General features: G+C 28.9%; 3 protein-coding genes across 10 annotated transcripts in view; 1 reads left to right on the top strand and 2 right to left on the bottom strand.

Moving 5' to 3' along the window:
• Positions 1 to 1,391: 1,391 nt before the first annotated feature.
• Positions 1,392 to 8,512, bottom strand: LOC122631010 (ras-related protein Rab6). Of its 4 annotated transcripts, XM_043816175.1 has the most exons (7): positions 8,262 to 8,512; positions 7,834 to 7,891; positions 7,380 to 7,438; positions 6,774 to 6,933; positions 6,505 to 6,710; positions 6,278 to 6,344; positions 1,392 to 3,152 (listed from the first exon to the last, which is right to left on the bottom strand). In XM_043816175.1, the coding sequence occupies exons 3-7, from the start codon at positions 7,407 to 7,409 to the stop codon at positions 3,076 to 3,078; spliced, it is 540 nt and encodes a 179-aa protein (XP_043672110.1). In that variant the 5' UTR covers positions 7,410 to 7,438; positions 7,834 to 7,891; positions 8,262 to 8,512; the 3' UTR covers positions 1,392 to 3,075. The 4 variants fall into 4 exon arrangements, with proteins under 4 accessions (XP_043672110.1, XP_043672107.1, XP_043672108.1 ...); XM_043816172.1 differs by lacking the exon at positions 7,834 to 7,891 and having other exon boundaries at positions 8,262 to 8,511; XM_043816173.1 differs by lacking the exon at positions 7,834 to 7,891 and having other exon boundaries at positions 1,392 to 3,149; positions 8,262 to 8,510.
• Positions 8,513 to 8,739: 227 nt separating this feature from the next.
• LOC122631005 (protein FAM8A1) lies at positions 8,740 to 11,668 on the bottom strand. Of its 2 annotated transcripts, none has more exons than XM_043816167.1 (6): positions 11,512 to 11,668; positions 10,865 to 11,075; positions 10,614 to 10,751; positions 10,179 to 10,299; positions 9,906 to 10,029; positions 8,740 to 9,775 (listed from the first exon to the last, which is right to left on the bottom strand). In XM_043816167.1, the coding sequence occupies exons 2-6, from the start codon at positions 11,067 to 11,069 to the stop codon at positions 9,392 to 9,394; spliced, it is 972 nt and encodes a 323-aa protein (XP_043672102.1). In that variant the 5' UTR covers positions 11,070 to 11,075; positions 11,512 to 11,668; the 3' UTR covers positions 8,740 to 9,391. The 2 variants fall into 2 exon arrangements, with proteins under 2 accessions (XP_043672102.1, XP_043672103.1); XM_043816168.1 differs by lacking the exon at positions 11,512 to 11,668 and adding an exon at positions 11,250 to 11,448.
• A 409-nt stretch (positions 11,669 to 12,077) lies between these two features.
• Positions 12,078 to 12,500, top strand: part of LOC122631003 (beta-arrestin-1) — a 22,443-nt gene continuing 22,020 nt past the window's right edge. For 2 of the 4 annotated variants that reach the window (XM_043816163.1, XM_043816160.1), the window contains exon 1: positions 12,078 to 12,375. The gene's annotated coding sequence lies outside the window, so the exon portion shown is untranslated. The remainder of the gene's footprint in view (positions 12,376 to 12,500) is intronic. The other 2 variants (XM_043816164.1, XM_043816161.1) reach the window with 1 other exon arrangement.

Below are 12,500 nucleotides of genomic sequence, written 5' to 3'. Positions count from 1 at the left end.
GAACAAAGATGGCCCCTATCCCAATTTAATTCGTATTTAAATACGAAGAATCTACGATCGTCGATAATAATCAACGATTTACATAACGGATTTCGTACGAAGATCGATTAAAAATGGAATCAAGTTATTCGTATTCGGAATGTTTCTGTTTCACAAAATGATGACACATCGTAACACATCGTACATACATACATATATACATACATACATACATACACAATATATATATACGTACATACATATTCATGTATGTACGTTGCGTACTATAAAAATTCTATTCCTTCGAGGTTCCTATATCTCGACGTTCGTAGAAAATACAATAAATGGCGAATAATCGTAGAGATCCGGGTTTAGAGTTATCATTTTGAATATACAAACACGACGTAATATACTACATAAGATATTTCGTGAAGTTTACAACTTCAGTTTTGTCTATCAGGACCGCATTTACCATACGACTCATTACATGCACAAGTCTCGCTCTCTATAAGCCCACATTTCAATTTAAAGGCTTACTTCTTGTACAAATAACAATATTATAAAAAAAAAAAAAATAAAACAATCCAGTAGATTTGTTAAAATCAAAACCAGAAGAAAAAAGAAATAGGATAACTGGGGAGAAAAAAAGATAACACCAAAAAAAAGCTTATAAATTTGATTAACCGAAATAGACTTGTTTTCTCTTTTCCCTTTTTTTTTTGTTTTCTTTTTTCTTTTGGGATCGCGTCTGGAGATCATTCAAAAGGTATAAATGCGACCCTGCTTATCGTGTAGCGACATACTCTGTTGCATTTATTATCCAGTGAGGGTTCTAACAATATAAGTAATTCTAATTGCTATGTATTTAAGATTCGAGTATGTAATATTCAAATACGTATCGACGACAACACTCACACTACGCGTAAGATACTTTTTTCTAGGCGAGTCGTACAATTTTAATTTTACGATGAAGAAGAGCATGAGCAAATACGGTGTATTAACTCGCTTGATTCCATCTCTAACGGCGAATCATGTTCTCTGTTTCTATCTCTCTATCTCTTTTTTTCTTTCTCTCTCTCTCTATCTCTTTTTAATTGTAATTTTTTTTGTTCTTTTTTTTTTATTCTTTTTTTCTTTATTAAATGAGGAAATATCAAGAAAACGTCTATAAAGATCGCTTATACATTATAGATCCTCGAACAATCATTGTGAATATATGTATGTATATACAAGGTGGTCCGCGCGTTTGCTAACTACAATTTCCAAGTGTTACAAATTGTTTTTATTGAAACCATTACAGGGCTATTGACTTGAAATCTTTTTTCTCTTTTTCTCTTTTTTTTTTTTGTTTTCTTTTTTTCATTTCTTCACATCGAAGGACACAATAAGGCTGATTATTTAGTTCTTTTTTCTTTTTCTTATTTTTTTGTTTGTTTTTTTTTTTCTTTTTTTATATATGTATATATATAAAAGAATGAAAACTTCTTTTATCACATTCGTTCGTGACTAAAAAGGAGGGGTATCCTTAAAATTGACATATCAAATTTAAGTAAAAAATGTAAAAAGATATATTGGATAATGCGTCAATAAATTTATATATGCAATTATATTTTTAAAAAAGTAAAAAATTTGTCTTCATATTATCACAATGACTCGGTCAATTTAAATGACAACCTTGCTGTATCATTTAATGTTAAAAAAAAAAGAAAAAGAAAAGAAAAGGAAAGAAAAGAAAAAAATCAAATCAAAAGCTATCAGGTGTTTTAAGATAAATGCAATTTGCAACACCCTATGCGGGGAATCACCTTGTGTATATATATGTATATATACATATATATGTATTCGCCGAATAATAATTTCGAACTATATATAATCGGCAACATACTTTCAGTCATCTCGTTAAATTAAAAATCATATTCGAATTGTTCATACATACATACATATATATATATATATACCTACGATCGAGCGATCGCATGTTAAGCTTCGTTATTTCATTTTGTTGTTGTGCGCGTGTCGAGTGAACGTTAATTTTATTTTCTATTCGAGAAAAAAAAAGAAAGAAAGAAAGAAAGAAAGAAAGAAAGAAAGAAAATAGAAACACGTAATCAACGTCGAGAGTATCATTAACGAAGGAACGATCGATTTTTGTCGAATTTTCGCTATCAAAATCGTGAGAATAGAGCAAGTAGATTTGCTGACAATTTTCTCACGTATCACATACTAAATTTAAAATTTTTTGATATGTCAACGTAAGTCGTATTGCTCGATTGTATGCGTAAAAAAAAAGAAATAAAAGGTCGTTGATATCTATTACAGAAAAAAAGAAAAGAACCCCTCGCATTTTCGACTATTTATATTATACATCATCACCTTGTGAACGCAAATTTCAACAAGAAGATCCTTTAACGCTATAACTTTCCAATCGATCGCCGTTACAAATTTCGATAGAGGAAACTCTGCCATTTTATTAGTTTCTTTTTTTTTTCTTTTTTTTTTTCTTTTTCATTAATATTTTTACGCAGGACCTAACGACGCAAATACGACGCACTAATACGAAGCCTCTCGTCATATCTTTTAAGAATGCGATTCAATAATAGGATAATACATATTTCATTTTATCTCATTATCAAATTAAACAATACAAAGTTCACAGGCTGATCGAGTATAGTGTGTGTATTTATAATCGAGAACATCTTGTGTGCCATTAAAACGCATAACTCTTATTATTGGGCCACGATGTGCGTAGACATCAGAAGAAGCCAGCCAACTCGCAAAAATCGTAACTGTGATGTGATCTCTTATTTATTTATTTATTTATTTATTTATTCATTTAATTTACTTATTTATTTATTTTTCTTTTTTTTTTTTTGTTCTTTTTTGCTCCTTTTTTCGTCATTTTCTATTTTTTTTTTCCCCCATTTCTTGTCTTTCTCGCGTATCTCGTTTTTCTTTAACTGTCGGTATAATGACATGGGTTTCTTTTTTCTTCCTTTTTTTTATTTTTTTTTTCTTTTTTTCTTTTTCTTTCTTTTTTTTTTTTAATCATATCGAGGCAGCACAGCAGCACGCCGGAGATGTTCAAACGCCAACTCCCTAGCAAATGCAGCCACTCTCTCCCTCCGATTCGGAGCCATTCTGCATCGACGATTGATTCTGCAAATCGACAGCTGCTTTTGTGTGTTAAGGTGTGTATATCTCTCAGAGACATCATGGTGATGGGAGAAATCGAGTCACGTGAAGAGAAAGAAGAAAAGAAGAAAAGAAAAAAGAAAAAGAAAAAACAAATAGAAAAAGGACTCGTTTGTAACAACGTGTCACGCGATCCTTGATATTGAATCTGGTGACACGTGGAATCGCGAATCGACGTGACACGAACTGTCTTATTCGATAAATTTACAATGATAAAATAAGCGAATCATTGAAACCTCGTAGAACACGAATTCGCTCAACCTAATCGAGGGCGTGCGTGACGGAACAATATTGTATTCTTGAAAATTTGTCACCATTTCCATTTTTTTCTACTCGTGATTTTTCGAACGTTATTTTTTTCTTTCCTTTTTTTTTATCTTCTTTATTTTTCTTTTTTTTCTTTCATTTTTTTTTCTTTTCTTATGAAAAAGGTGTGATCGATTGTTTCTTTTTTCTTTTTCTTATTATTATTTTTTTTTGTTTTACTGAATCACATATACGAACACGACTTTTTACGTTAATAATTACAAGCGTAGCATCGTTTCGAGATATCAGCGAACACGTATTCGTTACCACGCAAAAAACTAGAATTGTGTTATTTGACGATAAAGCGTATAAAATATAAATTGTTCGAAAATTGGGACGGAAAGTTCCCTATAGCTTTACTTATATAATGTAAAGTTTATAGTTTTACAAAGCACCGTAATTAATATTTTGCATGTAATGTCTTATATCAGTTATATATAGGTAGTTTACACGATACAAAAAGCAAATGCACTCTGTGTGTCAGTGAGAAAAAAAAAGAATAGAAAAAAGAAAAGAGAAAGAAAAAACCACGACCTTCACCTATAAAAACTGCAAATCAATGAGAACGTGTAATTAGGAAAAATGGGAATTGTATGTATGTATATGTATGTATGTATGTATGTATGCATGTATGCATGCATGCATGTATGTATGTATGTATGTATGTATGTATGTATGTATGTATGTATGTATGTATGTATGTATGTATGTATGTATGTATGTATGTATATACACACATATCTATGTAGGTGTATATATATATACACACACACACAATGCGAATGATAAGAAATCATTGTAAAAAAATAGGCAGGTAATCTTTTTTATATAAATTAAAATATTACAATAACAGATATATTAACAAAAGTGACATTGAAATAGCTAGCTAATATAGTCGTTACGTTTATTCATATATATGTATGTCAGTTGTGATCGGTACGTGTATTTTTGACTCTAAGTTATTTTTTAAAGCACTCATTGATCTCATCATATCTCCTTTTTTTTCTAATAAAATTACTTCAGTCAGTAAAGTATTAATGCACGATCAATGCTCGAATAAAAAAATGCAATTAATTGTGGACCGTACAATCGATCGACGACAGGGACCGGTCGTAGCGCGCGAAAAATGTTTATTTTGCGAGCGAAATTAATCTTAAATAAAAAAAAAAAAAAAAAAAAAAAAAATCGATACAAAAAACGGAGGTACCGCTCTAGCTGCTAATCGTTCGTAAAGCCCGTAAAAAAAATTTTACGGCAAGTCTTTTTCGCGTACCTCATCGACTCTCAACTTAAATGTACAATTCAAGTTCTTAAGTCTCTCTCTTTTTTCTTTCATAGAGATTAACAAGTAGAAATAAATTAGCAAAAAAAAAAAAGATGTATGAATAGCATTATTGCTGACAAATTGAAATAATGATAAAATCTCTCTTTGATTAGAAACCTGTGGCGGCGTGTAAAAGACTACTATCGTGACTGCATTTACGCAATACATAAATTTGTTGCTTGAAAATTAGTTTTCTTTAATAAATCTGAAAACTTTTTCTACCGATGGTGCACGACACCATGCATCAGCTTTCAACATGCACACAGCGCTACCTATAATACGAATTCTATATAACGTATAGTTCGGACAGTAAAAATCGTCGAATATATTGCTTATCGATATTACAGTAAGTACATTCAGAAACTTGAATTTTTTTACGTAGACAGTTAACATATAATAAAAACAAAAAAAAAAACAAAAAAAGGATCACAGAAAAGAAAAAAAGCATTGCAGAATAGATCATAAAATTATGTCGTGAATAGTACTTACGCGATAAAAAGCCGTGATTGAAAATACTTTAAATAATACGGGATTAAGATGGAAACTACGATTTACGAGTATAGCTACAAACATTATTGTGTAAAAGCAGTCCGCTTAGGCTATTCAGTTCGCTTAGACTGTTTCGCTATCCTTTTACCAGCCAATATCATTACCATTTAAATACAGTGCTCTCGTTTTTCACATTATTCAGATGCATTATCAATGCTGCGAAAAACACAGACCAAATATCATTGTCTCCTAATGTCCTAAAATAAGATTTTAATTTAACTTATTTCAATGTATCCTGTCTACCATTAGGCCGACGGTGGCTTTAGCATGCACAACTGCTCTCCGATGCTTTGAGTTCAATTGGTGTGTCCTTCAGAACTACCTCTTGCACTACAGGTTTTAAAAACACATTAAGGAAAACACAAAAAAGATAACATAAACGAATTGAAACACTTCTGTCTGAAACAAGAGCATTACAAATGAATATATGGTGAAAATTATATTGAAATAATGAATATAAAGACCAAAAAAGTTTCTAAACCAGAAAACAATAGTAATATCCAATGTGAAATATATTCTATATATTTATAAAAAAAAATAATCTTTTTATATTTTTAAATAACTTATTAAACTGAAATTTAATATAAATAATTATTAAATATACCAATACTGTAGTCAAAACTGCAGACACATACCAGATTAATAGCTTTGTGCTTATAAATACGCTACATTTTTTAAATACGGTTTATAATTTTAGTAAATGTTTGATTCAGAATGTTTGTTAAACGTAAATACACATGTGTGAAAAAATTATTAACACAAAAAAATGATTGAATAACAAAAATGGAAACTATACTTATGGTAATGAGTTCTGAGAATATAATAGGTTGTGCATAATGTTAGTGTATGTGGGAAAAGAAAATTTTAATGCAGCTAAATGATTATAGCATGCAAGCATGGATACTAAATATCTTACAGAAAGGATACTGTCTTCAGGAGGTTTATTTTCAGTGGAATCCATGCCAGGTAAAGCTGCTGCTACTCTTCTAAATAGCTGAAAAATGAAAAATTAATGTTACAATTTAAATCATATAAATAAGATTAATAAATATTATCAAATCAATAAGAATTAATGAATACACATATTGTTTGAAGTATATGTATAAACATACACAATAATAATTTACAGGTTAGTTACTATGTGTTAGAGTTACCTGTTTAACGTTATATCCAGCCTTAGCACTAGTTTCAATGAACATCACATTTAATTCTTTAGCTTTTCGTTCGCCTTCTTCCGTAGAAACCTGTCTTTTATCACTCAAGTCTGTTTTATTCCCTACTAGCATGATTATAACATCACTTCCTCTTTCAGTTCGAACGTCATCGATCCATTTGGATGTTTGATGAAACGAATTAGCATCTATAAAAATATACAACGTTATAGAACTTTCCAATCGATATCCAAAACCTAAAATGAACTTACTAGTGATATCATAAACAACAACTGCAACTGTAGAATCTCTGATATAGCTAGGTATTAGAGAACGAAACCGTTCTTGACCAGCAGTGTCCCACAGTTGTAATCTCACTGTTCTGTCTTCTAGATACATAGTTTTACTTAAGAAATCTATACCTATTGTAGCCTGAAACAAAATAAATAAAACTATATAAATCTAATGAATGATATTTTCAAATAAAAAAGATAAAAAACTTTTTAATAATCTTTAAGATACTTATACAAAGTACTTTATATTTCATTTAAATAAATTTGCATTAATTAAAAACATGATATATATAATTCACATTTGATTATTTCATGTATGATAGATTCTTATAAAAACTTATGTTTTATATTACATTATCTATGTTCAATAAAATAATCAAAATTTTGTATATTATTCCATTATAGATATTCCATTGAACAAAACTTTTCAAAACATGATCGAATCAATATAAGATTTTTTATATAATTGATATTTTCACATTCCATATTTAACTTGTACAAAATTATCTTGAAATCTTTTTTTTTTTTTTTTTAGTATTTAAAAATGATTAAAAAAATCGGATAATTTAATTATTGATCTCATACCTGATACGTGTTGTCAAAGCTGTCATACATAAATCGCGTGATAAGAGACGTTTTACCCACTGAAATAAAAAGAAATTTTTTATATAAATATATAGAAAATATTTTGATTTATATGCGACAAAAGACATATTAATTTGTTAGGATACAAATATATATATATATATATATATATCAGAAATTAATGATATAGAAGTGTTAACAAATACATTCATATATAATTTATAATTAATATAATTAACATATTAATGAAAATCATAAATGTACAGAAGGAGAAAAACAAATATGTTAGATCGTGTAAAATAATGTAGATGAAAAAAAATTTCGTAGACTATACCATGACATGCAAATTATACTTGTTAATTAGTATACAAGTAACTCTAATAAACAGTAAATTCTATCTATATAAAAATTTTGCAGAAGAATCTTAAACACTTCAAATAGAACATTTTCATACCCCAATAAAGATCTCGTTACTATCGGCGTTCCGCATCGTTAATCAAAAACTATTAACACTAAACATAAATAATATATTTCGATTAAGAGCAATGCAAAATAATAAAATTCAAATTAGTAAGAATAACCGTGTTTATAAACGAATAAATAATATATATTAGCAAAATAATATTCCAATAGATAATTTCACGAAGGGATGAACGACAGAGACGCCGATTTCGATTGCGAGAAATAAACTGTTGGCCGCGGTCAGAAATATTGATCCATAACCTAGAACGGTCCTTGAAATTAATACGATTTGATTTTTGTTTAAGTTTCTTATATAAAGATATAAAACAACAAGCAACGTTATAATTATATATATAAAATACATATATTCGATATTGATCCGAAAATCAACGGAAGTGTGTGCGAAAAATATCTACTTACCGCTCTGCTCGCCAAGAAAGACGAGCTTGAATTTACGCAGTGGGTTTCCGAAATCGCCTGAGGACGACATCTTTTCTTCGTTACTGTTCGTACAAAACTACCGGTTAACTCTAAGGAGCACTTGGAAACTGTTTAATCGTCGTAGTTAGTCATTAATGTTCGCGAAAGATCATTTAACTTTTGACAGATCCTGAAGCCACTCCTTCCTTCAATCGCGGGGTAGCCACGTTTAACTGGGAAGTGACGTCATTGGTCAATCGAGGATCATGTAGAATTAGTTCACTTGATTCATCTTAAGATGGCGCTGTCAAAACAGTGTTAGTCGTATGAACGCTTATATGAATATTATCCCTTTTTTATTTTTATATTTTTAAGATTTGTTAATGTTTTTTATTAATACGAATTATTTTCCTTTAAATTTTACTTTGTGATATTTTCATAAAAAAAAAAGAAAAAGTTAATAATAGACGATTACAAATTATTCGAATAAATGTTTTATTTTATCAGTGTTTTCTAATGTTTTATAATATAGAGTTTAATTAAATTACATTTAAACTACTATATAGCGATAAACACGTTACAATTCAGTCGCGAATCTAAATCTAATAATTTACGGAAGCGCCCAAAAGTAAAAAATTCCTGCAGGCAATACCTATATAATTTTATTTGCATGTGCAATATGTTATAGGATACACATGTTTGTATTTAGACATATATTTACCTTTACAAAAATTATTTTTACCTAACATATATATATATATATATATATATATATATATATATTACTGCAATTATATGTTAATTAATCCATACAGCCTCATGCGTCCTTTGAATACAGGGTCAGTCAATCTAATGTTTATACTTGAAATATATTTCTCTCTCTCTTTTTTTATTTTTTAATAATTCTTAACATACACAAAATAGCGAATATAATGATAGAAAAACTTCATAATTTTATTTAGAAAGAGCATTTTCTTTCTTGTATCACTTAATAGTTTTTTTAGATTGTATTTAAAAAAAGAGAGAGATAGAGAAAGAGAGAGAAAGAGAAAGAAAGAAAAACATTTTCAGATACAAAATTTAGTTGACTCATTCTATATATATAATGTTTCTTTAGGAATTAAAATCTATTAACGATTTCTATTATTATTATTAATATTATTATTATTATTAATATTATTATTATTATTATTATTATTTCTTACATTTCTGTAAGGATCCTCTATTACGACAGAACTGCAAATTAAGTCATAACCCGTTCTGTTAAATCTAAAGAAAAATACTCCAAAACAAATAGGAAAAACAGAAGATAATACTACAGTTTTTATTAGAGATCGGAGAAATGCCAATGGAAAACCTAAATTAGTTGCTGGGTAAATGTATACCACCTCCGGATTGTCTGCTCGTTCCAACGATAGCACACTTCGACACCGAACGACTCGTAACCCCATTATAGATTTTCCTGGAGTAGTACCTCCTACACGACCATTCATTCCACGTTGAATCCAAAAAGCCTAAAACATTTTTTCATATTTTATTATATATATATATATATATATATATATATATATATATATATATATATATATAGGTAACACAAGATTTTACAAATCTATAATATTAAATTTTTTCCCCATGACTTACTTCAAAACTACATATTACTATACGATTTATTAGTTCCAGTAATATAGCTCCATATGTTATTTCCATAGACATTTTATAATCAATAGGTAGATTCAATTGTAATATTTTGGATTCTTCTAAACCTCTAAAATTATATATATAAGAATAAATTATATACATAAAATTATATACATAAATGACTTTGGACTGAAATGTAAACATTAGTAAATAAGTAACTATTTACAAAGACGGATGTACAGTATGAATTTAAGCCATTAACAATCGAATACGTACATATAATCAAAAAAATCCATGAGGGCAAAAGAAAGAGAAATTCTCAAAAGAAATAATATTGTAGAATCTATAAATTCTGCGCTCATTCGTTTCCATACTGGTGGTATACGAAATTCATAACCTGTGAAAAAAATATTGTTACAGACTGTACAATACAATTACACATCCAGTGATAATGATGAAGATGTAAATTTCAAAATTACTGCATGTCCACTAATATCTTAGAGAAAATTATTAATTTCAATTTAAAAAAAAAAACATACATACACTGTAGTGGATACTGCAGAGATTCAAAAACATGTATATAACATCATTTTTACTTTTTTTTTTTTTATATAATTTAATGCAGTATTTTTATATCAAAAGCACGTATAGTACTAGCTGAACCTCTGTTGGAATGTGATGCACATGGATGTTATCGTTATAATCTTCTACCTTCAAATGGTTGAAACAATGGTGTTGATTCTTGTTGTCCTGTTTGTCTTTGAAGATTGTTTTCTTGCCGTGAAGAAGTCGTGGGAACTCTTTGTGCATCTGTCATTAATGTAACTGAAGAGCCAAGTGACGTACCACCTGTAATTATATTTATCAAAATTTTATTCGAAAGTATTTTCTTATATTAAATAATAATTATTTAAAATATCATCGAAAGAAGATGTAACATATATATTTGTATGAAATCAAACCTGATAAAGGATTTAATACTTGATTGGACATCAAGTAATATGGAAACATAATAGCAGCGCTTTGCCATACATAAGTTTCATATAACCATCTTTCCAATTTCGTAAAGTATTCAGAACGTTTTGCATTCTCTAAATTCGTTTTTGATTCATCTTTATCTTCTCTCAAACTCTCTTCATTTTGATCTTCATTTTTGTTGTTGGCCATTTTAAACTTTGTAAAATACAAAATAAATATAATATTATTGAATATGAAATATATAAGTGAATACAAGGTGTATATGAATATATGTTGTTTATATTGTAATAAATCATTTTTTTTTTGGTCATAAATAATGTATTAAAAAATAAAGAAGCTATTCAAAAATGTCCACAAAATGAATCATACCAAAATATGTCAGTCACACTTGTGAATAGATTAATACAAAATTTTAAAAGATATTATTATATTATATCAATTAAATGATGTTTCTTTCACATGTCACATAATAGTTACAAACGGACACCGATAACGCTATCACTGGCATATAACTGACGTGTTTAAAATTAAGTGGACAAATAAGTCAAGATATCAACGTTTACACAACCTTCAGAAAAAATGTCAATATGTTATACGTAAACATATAATAATAGTTTCTCGTCACACTTACTATTAGAAGACAACTTTATAAAGCGTTATGAGACAAGGAAAAAATTCTACATAAATCGTATTTTTATTTCACGTAATTATAATAAAATTTATAAGATTCTATTTAAACATGGAAGAACAGGATCATCGTACGTCGTTTTATTTCATGTTATGTTTCCCATAGTACAAAAACGTAACAGTACGATTAAATTCCATTATCCAATCACGAGGAACGAATTAGCAATTTTCGTCACTCATTGGTCACTTCCAAATTCCATAAATAAATCGTCGTATACGTATCGAGAATATTATTGGTGGAAAGGTTAGTGACATTGAATTGACCAATCAAATGAGACAATTTCCAATATGTCTGACTCTTAGAAAATACAACAAAATACTGTTTATTTTGTCAACAATAAAATATTGTAATCTTCTCGAAATATTGACGATACTATTATTCGTTAAATTAAAACTACAGCCGAAGTCACGCAGAAATTGAAAACATGACTTTAATCATAGAGTGCGGAATCTTTACAAATACGTCTCTAGAAGAAAGTTTCTTCTACATAGTTTCCAATACATAGCGCAGTACGGCGTCTGCAGAGAGGCGCTAGTCTCTCAGGACATGACGTATTTGGAATAGTCGTGCAGTAATCACAGTCGGAGTGTGTTTCTGACGAACCGCTTCATCGTAATTTTCACATTATTGAGATAAGTGAGGGACGAAACATCGTTCTACGCGATTTCGTGTTAGTGTCGAAGAAGAAAGAAATAAAAAAGACGAAAAGAAAACGAACTATTCACGACAGTGAGTTTTATGTGTGACAGTTGATTGATATTACTCGGGGAAAGGGGTGTGGGCCAACTGAACGCCAGAAAATATTAGGTAAGCCTACTATGCTCTTTCTTTATATCAACGATTATATGTTTGTATATATATATATATATATATATATATATATATGTGCCATGTAATTTGTGTTTCAAATATTTAATCAATGATTCATTCAA

This window comes from Vespula pensylvanica, chromosome 8, assembly GCF_014466175.1.
Source record: "Vespula pensylvanica isolate Volc-1 chromosome 8, ASM1446617v1, whole genome shotgun sequence".
NCBI classification, from domain to species: Eukaryota; Metazoa; Arthropoda; class Insecta; order Hymenoptera; family Vespidae; genus Vespula; species Vespula pensylvanica.
Note: the sequence above shows the minus strand (reverse complement) of the source record. Positions and strands in the feature narration are given on the sequence as shown.